Below are 14,099 nucleotides of genomic sequence, written 5' to 3'. Positions count from 1 at the left end.
TTTGGATTTTTTTCTATTTCAATTCTTATATGGGAATATAGTTCAAAATGACTGGAGGATGCTTCTCATTTAGAACTAATTTTTAGAATTAGATTAAGTATCTCATTTTAAAGAGGCTAATAATTTTATAACAAGCTACCTGTCACATTTTCTGTATATATCAATAATCTACTGATAAGTTCTGGTTTTTCTCTAACATTTTCCTGTTAAATAAAATATTGGATTATAATTTTAAAAATCCACAGTTTACCTTCCACAGCCTTAACTTTCTTTAAAGTGATTTTTAATGATATTTTTGCAGAGTGAGTGGTGCTGGATATATGAAAGCAAAAATGAGTTTGGAACTCAAAAATTCTAGTACGGGACTTGAAACAAAGATACCAAAAGACTCACAACACAGTAATAGCGCTTTAATACCTCTGGAAGAGCGTGAAAAGATCACCATGCAATTTAAAGCCACAGCTAAACTTGGTGAGAAAAGAAGCATTATGGAGCCTGTAGTTGTCTTCCCTTGTAAAGAACAGTCTGGCATGAATGGTAGTGATCCTGATGACAAAAAAAGGAAGAAGTTGTCACACAATTTGAGGATCATAAACATCAGAGAGAAGGATAAAAAAAAAGATAAAATGGAGAGCACCAAGTTTAAAAAAGTAATTATAAAACACATAATGGAGGAATTCAAGGAAACTGCGAAACCTTCAGAATGTTCATTCCTTCATAAGAAAAAATCACTAAGAGTGAATGAATTCACCCAGAAGATGAACTGCACTAAAAGCCAGCATCTTCCAGCTTTGCCTTTTACTTTCTCAGATTCTAAAGTGCATATACAGGCCTGCAAAAACGACAATCTTGAGAAAGACAAGCATCTTTCTTTAGAACTTTCCAGCAAAAATGGTAAAGAAGTCAAATGCACACTCTCATATCACCTGACAAAGCTGCCCAAATGTTGGAAGTATAAAAATGAAGAACTAACACCTACTGATTCAGAGAGGAATATTTGTAATTCAAGGATTCAACAAAATAAATTTGAACCTGTCACATTTCATTCAAGTTGGGTAAAGTAAAAAAAAATTATCATGAGATATGAAGTGGTAGTTTTGCTTTTGTTGACATCGCTTACTGGTTTTTAAATAATTTCCATGGGTTGATAATGTAAGAATATAAGGAATGATTCCTTAAATAGTAAAGGAGTTCTTGCTTAGATAGTGTATCAATAAAGGTGTGCATTCTTTCACTTCATAAAGCAATGAGGAAGATTCTAACTTCCAAACACTAGTGAAATTCAGATTGATCAGATATAAGAAAGACTGAGTAGAGATCTAGACTGTAGTAAATATTGGAAAGCAGATTAAGTTAGGGCTAGGGGTGCTTAAAAGTGATTGATAAAGACAAATTTTGAAGGAGAAATGCAAGCAGACTATGAGTTAAATATGAGAAGAAATTAATAATACTTCAATCATTTAAAAATGAAATGAAACCAAAAACATTTTCTAAAACTATAATACATTTTACCTAGTTCCTCTGGTATTATTTTTCTTCCTTTCAAAATTGCTTCAGATTCCAAGTAAAATTCTAACTGTAATATTAACAGCTAAGTACCTATATATCTTTCTTACAGAGCTCCACATCCTCATGTTCTTCCCTTGAAAACATTGAAAATACAGATGTGGATCAAGAGGTTAGAGATTATTTTATCAGCATTCCCTAAATGCAGTTTTTAATTAATACTAGCCAAACTTTAGATTGGGTTTTTTTGCTCATATTCTGTTTGGCCTCATCCATTCTAATATATGCTAATAATACATACTTAAGAGACTGGATTTTTATTATCTAACTTTTGGGTGCTTTACAATTACGAAGTTTTAAAATGAAAACAGTATATAAAAACATAAAGTATGTTACCAGCAAAATCACCAATAGCAGAAACAAATTGAAATTTCCACTGCAGAAGAAATGCATGAAAATTCTATACCTCTCATGAGACTATTGCAGAGGTTCAAAGAAATATATGTACAGTTGCAAGAAAAAGTATGTGAACCCTTTGGGATTACGTGGAGTTTTGCATGAATTGGCCATAAAATGCGCTCTAAACGTCATGTAGGTCACAACAATAGAAAAACACAGTCTGCTTAAAATAATACTACACAAACATTAGCTGTTGTCATGTTTTAATTGAACATAAGATGGAAACATTCACAGTGCAGGGTGGAAAAAGTATGTGAACCTTTTGGACTTAATAACTGGTTGACCCTCCTTTGGCAGCAATAACCTCAACCAAACGTTTCCTGTAGTTGCAGATCAGACCTGCACATCGATCTGGAGTAATTTTGGACCATTCCTCTTCACAAAACTGTTTCAGTGTAGCAATATTCTTGGGATGTCTGGTGTGAATCGCTCTCTTAAGAGCGACTTCAAGAGCATTTCAATCAGGTTGAGGTCAGGACTCTGACTGGGCCACTCCAGAAGGCGTATTCTGTTCTGTTGAAGCCATTGTTTTGTTGAATTACTTGTATCCTTTGGGTCATTGTCCTGTTGCATCACCCATCCTCTGCGGAGCTTCAGTTGGCGGACAGATGGTTGTACGTTTTCCTGCAAAATGTCCTGATAAACTCTGGAATTCATTTTCCCATCAATGACAACAATCTGTCCAGGCCCTAAGGCAGCAAAGCAGCCCCAAACCATAATGCTCCCTCCACCATGTTTTACAGTGGGGATGAGGTTTTGATGTTGGTGTGCTGTGCCTTTTTTTCTCCGCACATAGTGTTGTGTGTTTTTCCCAAACAACTCAATTTTGGTTTTTGTTTTTTTTAATTCCATTTATATCCCGCCCTTCTCCGAAGACTCAGGGCGGCTTACAAGCTTAGCAGTAGCCTTCATTCTATGTATATGCCTGCTTATTAGGGCTTTCACACACACCCCAAGCGGCATTATTACAAAGTCAGCTTATTGCCCCCAACAATCTGGGTCCTCATTTTACCTACCTCGGAAGGATGGAAGGCTGAGTCAACCTTGAGCCTGGTGGGATGCGAACCTGCACTAATTGCAGGCAGCTGGTGTTACTTAAGGAGGCATTAGCCCACTGCTCCACCAAGGCTCTTTTTTCATCTGTCCACAGTATATTTTGCCAGTAGTGCTGTGGAACATCCAGGTGCTCTTTTGCAAACTTCAAACGTGGACAGAGTCCTGACCTCAACCCGATTGAAATGCTGTGGCATGACCTTAAGAGAGCGATTCACACCAGACATCCCAAGGATATTGCTACACTGAAACAGTTTTGTGAAGAGGAGTGGTCCAAAATTACTCCAGATCGTTGTGCAGGTCTGATCTGCAACTACAGGAAACGTTTGGTTGAGGTTATTGCTGCCAAAGGAGGGTCAACCAGTTATTAAGTCCAAAGGTTCACATACTTTTTCCACCCTGCACTGTGAATGTTTCCATCTTATGTTCAATTAAAACATGACAACAGCTAATGTTTGTGTAGTATTATTTTAAGCAGACTGTGTTTTTTCTATTATTGTGGCTTACATGACGTTTAGAGCGCATTTTATGGCCAATTCATGCAAAACTCCACGTAATCCCAAAGGGTTCACATACTTTTTCTTGCAACTGTACCTTGGAGGGAAGGGGCGAAATGGATAACTGGGAGGAATCCAAAAGTACGGTAGCCTAATGAGGACTGAGCATACTTATTGGTCAAGGTATCTAAAAGTAATGAAGAATGAACATACTTATTCTGATCTCAATTCCAAAGCTAGATAGAAAATGAATGAAGAGTCCCAGCATAACATTTTGAACTTGATAGCGAAACCTGTATGGGTTCCTACACCATGTTTATTTAAACAATATAAATAATACAACGTTAAGAGAAATTATAATAGTTTGATTCCAGTCAAAATAATCAGGATTTGTATTGACTAATTCTCTTCTGAAATGTGTGCAAACTAGAATTGAGAGAAATGAAAAATAGGGAAAAGAAAGTATCTTACATCAATGTATCAAGATATATAGACAGGTTACAAATATCATGCAGTGTTAACTACAGGTTTGTTAGACCTTTCTGATAAATGTTTTCACTGAGAACAATTTTTACTCATTGCCATTAGTATTATTCATTTATTTTCCCTTTTCTTCTATATCATATTCATCTACCATCTAGGTGGAAAGAGTAAGACAAGGAATAGTATTTTCCTTCCCTCTCTCCTACCCGCCCCCCCCACACTTGGAGAAGTAAATAGATAGTAATAGGAAGAAGGAAAAGCAGCAATAACTCTTCCTTGTCTTGTTCTTAAGATAACAACTCACCATTTTACAATTATTTTTGTAGATGCAGATTGTAGAAGACTTGCATGCAGCTCGTATTGAGAAGAAGATGGATCTGCCTGTTGTGCAGACTTGTGGAGAGCTAACTTGCATGGAAATAGATCTTGCAGATGATGAATCACATATATCATCTAGTAAGCTTATCTGTGTATTCTGCTGTCTCTCCATTATCAGGGCGATGGAAAGAAGAAAATAAATGAAAGATAAAGACAATTATTGAATTATATATATTTTTTTCTTCTTTTCTAATAGATATTTTCTCTGGGTTGAATACTTTGATTGTGATTGATACTAATATAATGATCAGCCATTTGACATTCATCAAATATTTGAAGAATGCTGATATCCCAGGTATGTGTGCATTTATCTCAGTAACAAGCCATTGTCAAGTATATCTGACCTGAAAGATGTTGCTTGTCTATTACCTGCCACATCTTTTTTCAGTCTGAAACCTAAACTTCAACCCCGCATCATATAACAGATAGCTTCATTTCACAAATAACTTTAGACTTTTTTACTTTTAGGTTATCTTTAATAAAGCAATATAACATAATACGATGTATGCAGGCATGAATTTTATTATTTTATTTATTGACCACTCCTGATACAAAATGTACTGAAGTAGTAGACATCACACAAAGTTAAAAGATGGTGGATCAGTTTGATTTCAAACAAAAAAATCTAGAATTTTTATTGGCTTTCTTACTTTCATAACAGTGTGCTTACTAAGTGTCTCATATACTTGGATAATGTCTATTGTGTATTATGATTCAACAAATGATTGTATAGTCATTTAAAACAATATTCATAAAGCTTGTTAGGATCATCCTCTTCAAAACTTTGAAAACAGACATGCTGTTAGGAAGGCTTACGTAGCTGCTTCTCAGAACTTTGTCTGGTAATTTGCAGGTCCATGCACAGACATTTTCACCAGGTGTGCCAGCAAAGTAAAGCATGAAATGTTTAACATGCAGAAATAATATTGTAATACTCATTCTTTAAATGCTCTGCAATCTTGTAGTTAATAAGCATTTTACTTTAACTTTTATTCTTGCATAATCATTATCATTGTCAGCTAAGCAAGGATGCTGAATTGGGGAAAACATGTCATTTCTGGTCATAACACTATCCTTTCTAGATTGAAAATAGTGTAAGTGCATTTATTTAACATGTTAGTACTCAATTTATTTGTTTACGGTCACAGAACAAAGTACAAATACAACAAAAGAAAAACATGGAAAAAGTAAAGTCATAGACAATTGGACACCAGAAGCCTTGGCTGAGGGAAATTACAACATTCTCCTCTAATAATTACAGCTCTTAAAATTTTTTAGAGACCTGAGAAGTAATATATGAGGAGCCATCCCCTAAACAATATAAGACCAAATTACCGTACTAGCATTGGGACCAGAAGGGTTTATTTTAAGGAGAGACAGTAATTTAGTTCTGCCTGCGTTATACATAGGGCAGTATAAAAAAACATGCTCCACAGTTTCAACCTCAGCCCTGTCACAGGGGCATAATCGCTCGCTAATCGGGAGCCTCTTAAATTGCCCGTCGAGTAGTGCTGAGGGCAAGACATTGAAACGGGCTAGAGAGAAGACTCTCCTATACTTGGGGATAGTTAGAGTATAGAAGTATGAAGCCATCCTCAGTCCATAATTATTAGATTGGCTGAAGATCAGAGGGGAGCAGGTTTTGTTAGCTCTGGCTCTTAAATATTGCAAATCTATGTCTACAAGCCGTTGGACTACCCTAGATTGGGCATCCTTAAGGCCATAATCTCCCAAGGCATCACCCGAAAAACCTAGCAAGTGGAGTTTCTTTGTCAGCTCCCTCTCCCAACGAGAAGTATGAGGGTCAGCAAACACCAGGGAGAGGTAGCTACCAGGGACTGCCAAGAAGAGCACCCGAAACCACCATTTAAAAGTGTTGATCCACGCCATGCATTCGATTGAATGAATGCCCAGTTCCAGGTACATCGGAGCAAAGCCAACACAGGGAGGGAGACCCAGGAGTTTCCTAAGAAAAACAGCTTGGGTTCTTTCAATACAATCCTTGAAGCCCCGTATCCATATGGGAATTCCGTAAAGAGTTTGGGCCAAGGTTTTGGCTTTATATATACGCAGTGCAGAAGGGATGAACTGGCCTCCTTGGGTAAAGAAAAATCTTAGAATCTGCTGATGGCTACAATTCAGCACCTGGGTTCAATGTCTGGTCCAAGCGCCGGTATTCTGAAATTGAATACCTAAATACTTGAAGTGGAAGACCTGCCTAACAGCATTACCATTAATAGCCCAGTTGTATAACTTCCGGGCTCTAGAGAACACCAATACTTTAGATTTGTCGTAATTAATGGACAAGTGGTTCTCGGCACAGTAGGACCCAAATGCAGAAAGTAATCTTTTCAGTCCTAGTCTTGATAGTGATAGAAGGACTGCATCATCAACATATAGGAGAAGCGGAATCTTCGTAATTTGGGGCATGGGACTCAATAGTCCAATGTAAGATGCCAAATCAGATAAGAATAAATTGAACAAAAGGGGCTAGGACACAACCCTGCGTTACTCCGCTCTTAATCAGGATAGGATTTGAGAGTTCTCCCTGCAAGCCGCACCTGACTTGGCTGGAGGTCTGATTATACAAGGACCTAATTAGGAACAAGAGACATCTATCGATGGAACTTTTGCACAATTTTAACCACAGCAGTTCCCTAGGGACTGAGTCCAAACGCTGCCTTTAGATCAGGGGTGTCAAACTCAATTTCATTGAGGGCCGCATCAGCATTGCGGTTGCCCTCAGGGGGCTGGGTGGGTGTGGCCAGGGTGGGCATGGCCTAATGGGTGGGCGTGGCTAGAGTGCCTGTGGCCTACTGGGTGGGCATGGCCAGCTCTACATCACTGGCATCAAGGGTGCCTATGGGGGCCTGGGCAGGAGTGGGACAGATCTGAGGGTCTCTGGCAGAAGGAGGTTCTCTGGGCCAGGGTCAAGGCAGTGGGGGCCGTTCCCTCACTGTTTCCAGGATGGCTTCGGGGGCCACATGAAACCACTTCACGGGCCGGATCCAGCCCCCGGGCCTTGTGTTTGACATGTCTGCTTTAGATCAATGAAAGCAGTAAAAAGTTTGCCACCTGGTGTGATAGTGTATTTGTCAACCAGGTGCGCTAGGACATGTTAAGAAAATTGCTTTTTCTTTTTTATGCTTTTGATAAAATTAAAGAGAATAATTACTGGACTAGTAAAAATCCAATTTAGTAAAATCTTATTTATAGTAGTCTGAGTTTTGAATTGAATAAAGGAAATTTAGCAATACACAAAATTGAGAATGATAAGATGCCTGACCAAAAAATCCAAACACACACACACACACACAAAGATAGTTTTGAACTAAACAGTTTTTTTCCCCTCTTTCTGGAAATCCTCTCTCTGGAATCAACAGATAACAAGACAGAGATTTGGAAATTAGAGGATAAAGAGAGAAAACAAGAGGATTGTGGAAATATTTTGTATAGGAATATTGCAACCACATGGATTTCACAAATACAACTTTTTGTTTTAAGAACTTTGATAATTTTTGACAAAAATGCTATTTTTCTCCTAATTAGGCATAGGTAGATTTTTGCTATTAATTCCCTGGGTAGTTCTGCAAGAACTGGACAACTTAAAGCGAGGGAAGATATTGGAAAATGTTAGGCAAAAAGCAATCCCTGCAGTTCACTTCATCTATACTTGCCTGAAAAATCAAGATCCAAAGTTGTGGGGTCAATCCATGCAGCTTGCTTCTCAAAAAACACGTAAGTCATTGTAGAAATAGTCATAATTTTATTCTTATTCTTAGATCTCTAAAATCTTCAGTAAGTGCACATACGTGGTAATAAACCCCATTCCAACAGAAATTGTTCCATCAGAAATGAAAATATTGAGTATGAACTTTTTTAATGCCTATTTCTTTCTCTGGTCTAAAATAATGGTGTTGGCTGCTTTCTGTGAAGTCAGTGATGCAATTCTCAAGCCCATCCCTTGCCCATCCACCTTCCCAGTTGCAATGTATGGCTGTATCTAAAAAATGATTAATTCTCCCATCAATCAGCAAGTGCAAAGAAGGACTCAAAGTAAAGGACTAGTTTTTCTAGACCTACTGTAATTTCCTTTTAAGAATGTTTCTGTGCCCCAAACACTTGAGAAACAGTGAAACAAAAGTAGTAAGTTACTGCTCATTATAAAGTATTCCCAGCCAAATGCTAAATAAAATAAATCACAAGTATAAATTGGTTCAGGGAAAACAATCTATTTTGTTAGTTCGTCATCATCATCAGCATTATTTTATGATTTCTCCACCTGCATATGGTTGCTGATAGCAGAGAATTAAATTTTAAAAAGAGATAATTAAAAGGTAAGTAAAATGCATAAAAGTGTAAGAATATTGTTATTCAAAATAATAAAAGAAACTATATGGAAGAGATGTATCTTAATGCTTTTTTTAAAAGAGACATAGAAACTGGGGACCAGTTGTACAATAAATATATGCTGCCACATGAAGAGAAGACTCAAAGTAGTATAGCTTTAAAATCTGTAGTATCAGTCTTTCCAGTTGCTTGACTTAATGCTTAGTAGCTTAGTGTTTTAAATCAATACCTTAAATTAAGCCTGGTAAGAAGCAGCACCATCTTTCTGTATAGGCATTTTTGCACCATTTGAAGCTTTTGGATACTTTACAGCAATGTGTCTTTGAGATAGTGTGTGACCAGGAAGCCTATCCCCTGAGATTTGGAAGGCCGCTAACTTTCTTTTTTTTATTGAAAAGTTTTAAAATACATTTTATCTTTAACAATCCCCCCTCCCCCCCTACCTATCCCTCCCTACCCCTCCCCCCCTTTCCCCCCTCCCCCCCCCGACTTCCCAGAGCTAAGTACAGGGTATAAAAACAAAGAACAATCATAAGCATCCATATGCTACCAACAATAAATTCTTAAATTTATCACTCTAGCTCATATAAGATAACTACATGCAATACTAATATTTCATATAGAAAAAAAAAAGAAAATAGAAAGGAAGACTTATTCAAATGCTAAATGAAACTTTTTAGTCCCATATTTGTTCTGGATATATTCAATCCATTTTTTCCACTCCATAATATAACGTTCTTGCGAATGATCTTTCAAATAAGCCGAGATCTTTGCCATTTCTGCCAGGTCAGAAACCTTTAAAGTCCATTCTTCTATAGTCGGCAGTTCCTCCTTCTTCCAATATTGACCTATTAAAAGTCTTGCTGCTGTAATTAAATTCAACATCAACTTAGTGTCCACAACAGTAGCATCTGTAATTATACCCAACAAAAAGAATTGCGGACAAAACTTTATCCTTTGCTTGAAGATCTTCTGCATATTCCACCAAATTTTTATCCAAAAAACCTTGACCTTTTTACAGGTCCACCATATGTGAAAATATGTTGCATCTTCGCCACCACACCTCCAGCATTTTGGCTGATAATTCGGATACATACTTGCAAGCTTTTTAGGATCTAAATGCCATCTATAAAACATTTTATAAAAGTTCTCTCTTAGGTTTTGAGCTTGTGTAAATTTTACGTTCCTCACCCAGATCTTTTCCCACGTGTCCATTGTAATAACTTCTTGGATATTCTGGGCCCATTTTATCATACAATCTTTAACAAGTTCTGTTTCTGAGTCAATTTCTATCAATGCAAGATATATCCGTTTGATATGTGCTGGACCCTGATTTCTAATTTGCTTTATCAAATTTTCATCAGTCATTGCAAAACCAGTTTTCTGATCTTCTTTCCACCTGGCCCGTAACTGAGTATATTGAAACCAGGTTTGAACAATCTTCTCATCTCGCAAGAGGTTATACGATTTTAAACACCATACACTTCTTTCCAAGCTTAAAATCTCCTTATACATAGTCACATCATGTTTGAAACCAACATATATGTTTTCTATTGCGTGTTTTGGAATTGCCCACAATGGCATCTTACAGTCTAACTTATGTCTATACTTCTTCCAAACTCTCAACAATGCCTGTCTTAAAATATGCACTTTAAACACATTATCTACCTTCTTATCATACAACAAATATGCATGCCAGCCAAATAACAAGTCGTGGCCCTCAAGATTTAATAATCTCTCTGTCAAATTAATCCAATCACTTATTCCTGCTAACGCAGCAGCTTCATAATATAATTTAAGATTGGGCATTTTGAGACCACCTCTTTCACGAGTATCCTGCATAATCTTAAGTTTAACTCGTGGCCTTTTCCCTGCCCAAACAAATTTATTGATACCCCGTTGCCATTCTTCCAAATTAGAATCTTTCTTAAGAACCGGTATCATTTGAAATAAGAATAAAAATTTAGGCAGGACATTCATTTTCACTGCTGCGATTCTTCCCAACAAAGACAATTGCAATTTTTCCCAACTCTCCATTTCTTTTTGAATTTTTCCCCATAATTTTTCATAGTTATTTTTATATAACTTTGTATTAGAGGGTGACAAAAACACCCCCAAATATTTGACCCTTTTAGCAATCTCAAATCCAGTTAATCCTTCTAAAAGAGCCTTTTGCGATACTGTCATATTTTTGGCCAGAATTTTAGTTTTTTGTGCATTAACTTTAAATCCAGAAACCTTCCCATATTGCATTATTATCTCCATCAGGTCCACAACAGAGTTCTCCGGCTGGGTCACCGTAACAACCAGATCATCTGCGAACGCTCTCAATCTATAATCCTGATCTCTAATTTGTATACCCTTAATTCTTTCCGAATTCCGTATTTTTACCAGTAATATCTCCAATGTTAACACAAATAGTAAAGGCGATAACGGACACCCTTGCCTTGTGCCCTTCTCAATGTTACATGCTTCAGTCAAACTATTGTTAACTATTATTCGGGCAGTTTGTTTTTGATATAATGCCCTAATTGGTTGCAAAAATTTATCCCCAAAATTCATTTTATCTAAAACTTTCATCAAAAATTGCCAATTCAATTGATCAAAAGCTTTTTCAGCATCTAAAAAAATTAGCGCCGCAGGGATCTGGTTGTTCCTTTCCAAAAACTCTAACACATCAACTATATGCCTCACATTATTTTTCATTTGCCTACCACTAATAAACCCAGTTTGATCCCCATGAATCACCTGTTGCAGAACCCTCATCAATCTGTTAGCCAACACCTTAGCAAATATCTTGTAGTCTGTATTTAAAAGTGATATCGGTCTATAGTTTTTTACTTGAGTAACATCTTGATCTTCCTTCGGAATCAAAGAGATAAAAGCAGTTCTCCAAGACGGAGGCACCTTTCCCCCTCTCTGAATTGTCTGGAACAGTTCCTTTAACGGCTTTATCAACTCCATTTGTAAATTTTTGTAGTAAACTGCAGTCAAACCATCCGTACCTGGCGCTTTATCCACCTTCAATTCCTTAATTGCTATAAGAATTTCTTCTTCTGTTATCAATTGGTTAATCTCCTCTTTTTGTGCTTGCGTAAGAACCGGGATGCTAGCATTCTCCAAATATACATCAATGTCTTTTTCATTAATCTTCTCCTTAGCATATAATTTAGAATAAAAATCCACAAAGGCTTCCTTAATAAGATCCTGTTGAAACACAACCTTTCCCTTATGTTCAATTTTATCTATATTAGAAGCCCTTTGCTTTTTCCTTAGTCTGTAAGCTAGCCATCTACCTGGCTTATTAGCATTGCAAAAAGTATTATGCCTAGCAAACCGCAAATTGGTTGCCAGTTGATCAGCCATCAATTTATCAAATTGTCCTCTTAATAGCTTAATAACCTCCTTAGTCTTCACATCCAATGGGTTCAAAATTAAGGCCTTTTCTTTTTCCCTAATTTCATTCTCCAATTCTTTCCTTCTGGCTTCCAAAGTACGTCTGTATTTATTATTCATATATATCAACACCCCTCTCATATAGGCCTTGCTAGCATCCCAAACCATGTCCATAGAAGTATCCTTATTCATATTAATTTCAAAAAGGTCCATCTGCTGTTTACATTCTTCCACATTTCTCTGATTTCTAAACAAATTCTCATTTACGCGCCACGAGCGCCTATCCCTGTTGTCCTTATTGATCTCTAACCAAACTGGACTATGGTCCGAAATAGTTCTTGCACAGATCTTTACCTTCTTAATCCTAGAAAAAAAATCATTAGTCAGCAAAATAAAATCAATCCTGGAAAAAGATTGATGTCTGTCAGAAAAAAAGGTATAATCCTTTTCATGTAGGTGTGTGTCACGCCAGATATCTCGCAGTTCCAAATCATCCTTCATTTCAAAAAAAGATTTAGGCAATCTGGCATGACTCGGAACACGCTTAAAAGAACCAGCCTTATCCATCTGTACGTCCAAAACACCATTCCAGTCCCCCATAAAAATAAACGATTTGTAATCCAATTGAGTAAGCTTTGTATGAAGTAAACTAAAAAAATCAGCTTGTTGTTGATTAGGAGCATACAGTCCAACTAGAAGCGTTTTTTTACCTTCTAACAGCAAATCTATCATAACATATCTTCCTTGCTTATCTGCTTCAATTAATTCCGCTGTTAGAGTACTTTTAACGTAGACAACCACTCCATTTTTCTTATTCATCGCAGAAGCAACAAATTGCGTGCCCAGCCTTGAGTTCGATAAATACTTTTGGTCCATAACCCTAATATGCGTTTCTTGCAAACATATAACATCAATCTTAAATTGTTTTAAATATTGAAAAACTTTCTTTCTCTTCTGTGGTGAGTTTAATCCATTAACATTCCAGGTTAGAAATTTAGTCCCCATGCGTGGCGCCCCGAAGCTTTTGGAGCACATCTTCAGTAGCCCCTGTATTTTCTTTGGGCCGCGCTCCTCCCACAGCTTCACTGTAAGTACGCTTTGAGAGTTCCATAAACTTCTGCTGGTCTTGCTCTTGTACTTGTCTTGCTCGTTTTAAAGCGGCACGCGTCAACCTCTGCTCTCCAGCAGCAACCGATGAAGCTATAATTTGATCCCCTCCAGCACCATTCTCCTCTGTCTGTCCACCTTCAGCCTCTTGAGGTTTTCCCTCTCCAGATCCCTTTGCAGCTTCCAGGAGTGATAGAGGGGTTGCTTTTAAAACATTGCTGTAGAAATCATGCGCCTGAGTCACAGTAACCAGACGATATCTTTTACCTTCATGCATCACCACCAATCCGACTGGAATCTCCCATCTGAACTTAATATCACGTTGCTTAAGTTCCTGTACAAGAAATGCAAAATCTTTCCTTCTCCTTAAAATCTTTGGAGGAATCTCTTTTAGAACCAGGACTTCTTGCTCAGCAACCACAACTTTAGTATCATAAGCAGCTTGAATAACTTCATCTCTAGTTGCTCTCTTTCTTTCTTAGTGGCCTTCTTAGCCTTGAAGATCTGACTTTTCCCCAGACATTGAGCAAGGATGAGAATTGAGTGAATATGTATTTGGGATGGGAGTGTTATGCTGCCTGAGTTTTGTGCAATTGTTTTAATTTTGTCTGTTATTATTGTGAATCACGGCTTATTCTTCAAAATGAGCTGCTGTCTTATTTCAAATACATTATAACAATCATAGCCACCAGCTATAATTGGTGTAATTAGTTGAGAAAGTAACCTCCATTCTTGTTCAAGTTTGTATTCTCTTGAATAACGTTTCCTTCTGAGTATTGGCACTTCACTCTTGCACTGTATTGCATTACATTACATTATGTTACGTTACATTTACTCCCAAGACAGAGCTTTAGCAAACTCTAATAAATA

At 37.2% G+C, this 14,099-nt stretch overlaps 1 protein-coding gene across 5 annotated transcripts in view; it reads left to right on the top strand.

The window, feature by feature from the left end:
* The window catches only part of SWT1 (SWT1 RNA endoribonuclease homolog), an 82,717-nt gene that overhangs the window by 5,769 nt on the left and 62,849 nt on the right, over window positions 1–14,099 (top strand). For all 5 annotated transcript variants that reach the window (XM_081324372.1, XM_081324370.1, XM_081324369.1 and 2 more), the window contains 5 exons: window positions 302–1,055; window positions 1,619–1,678; window positions 4,325–4,454; window positions 4,573–4,671; window positions 7,926–8,114. In XM_081324372.1, coding sequence (XP_081180498.1) covers window positions 302–1,055; window positions 1,619–1,678; window positions 4,325–4,454; window positions 4,573–4,671; window positions 7,926–8,114 — 1,232 coding nt within the window. The remainder of the gene's footprint in view (window positions 1–301; window positions 1,056–1,618; window positions 1,679–4,324; window positions 4,455–4,572; window positions 4,672–7,925; window positions 8,115–14,099) is intronic.

Source organism: Vipera berus (assembly GCF_964194415.1).
Source record: "Vipera berus genome assembly, chromosome: 3".
Classification (NCBI taxonomy): domain Eukaryota; kingdom Metazoa; phylum Chordata; class Lepidosauria; order Squamata; family Viperidae; genus Vipera; species Vipera berus.
Note: the sequence above shows the minus strand (reverse complement) of the source record. Positions and strands in the feature narration are given on the sequence as shown.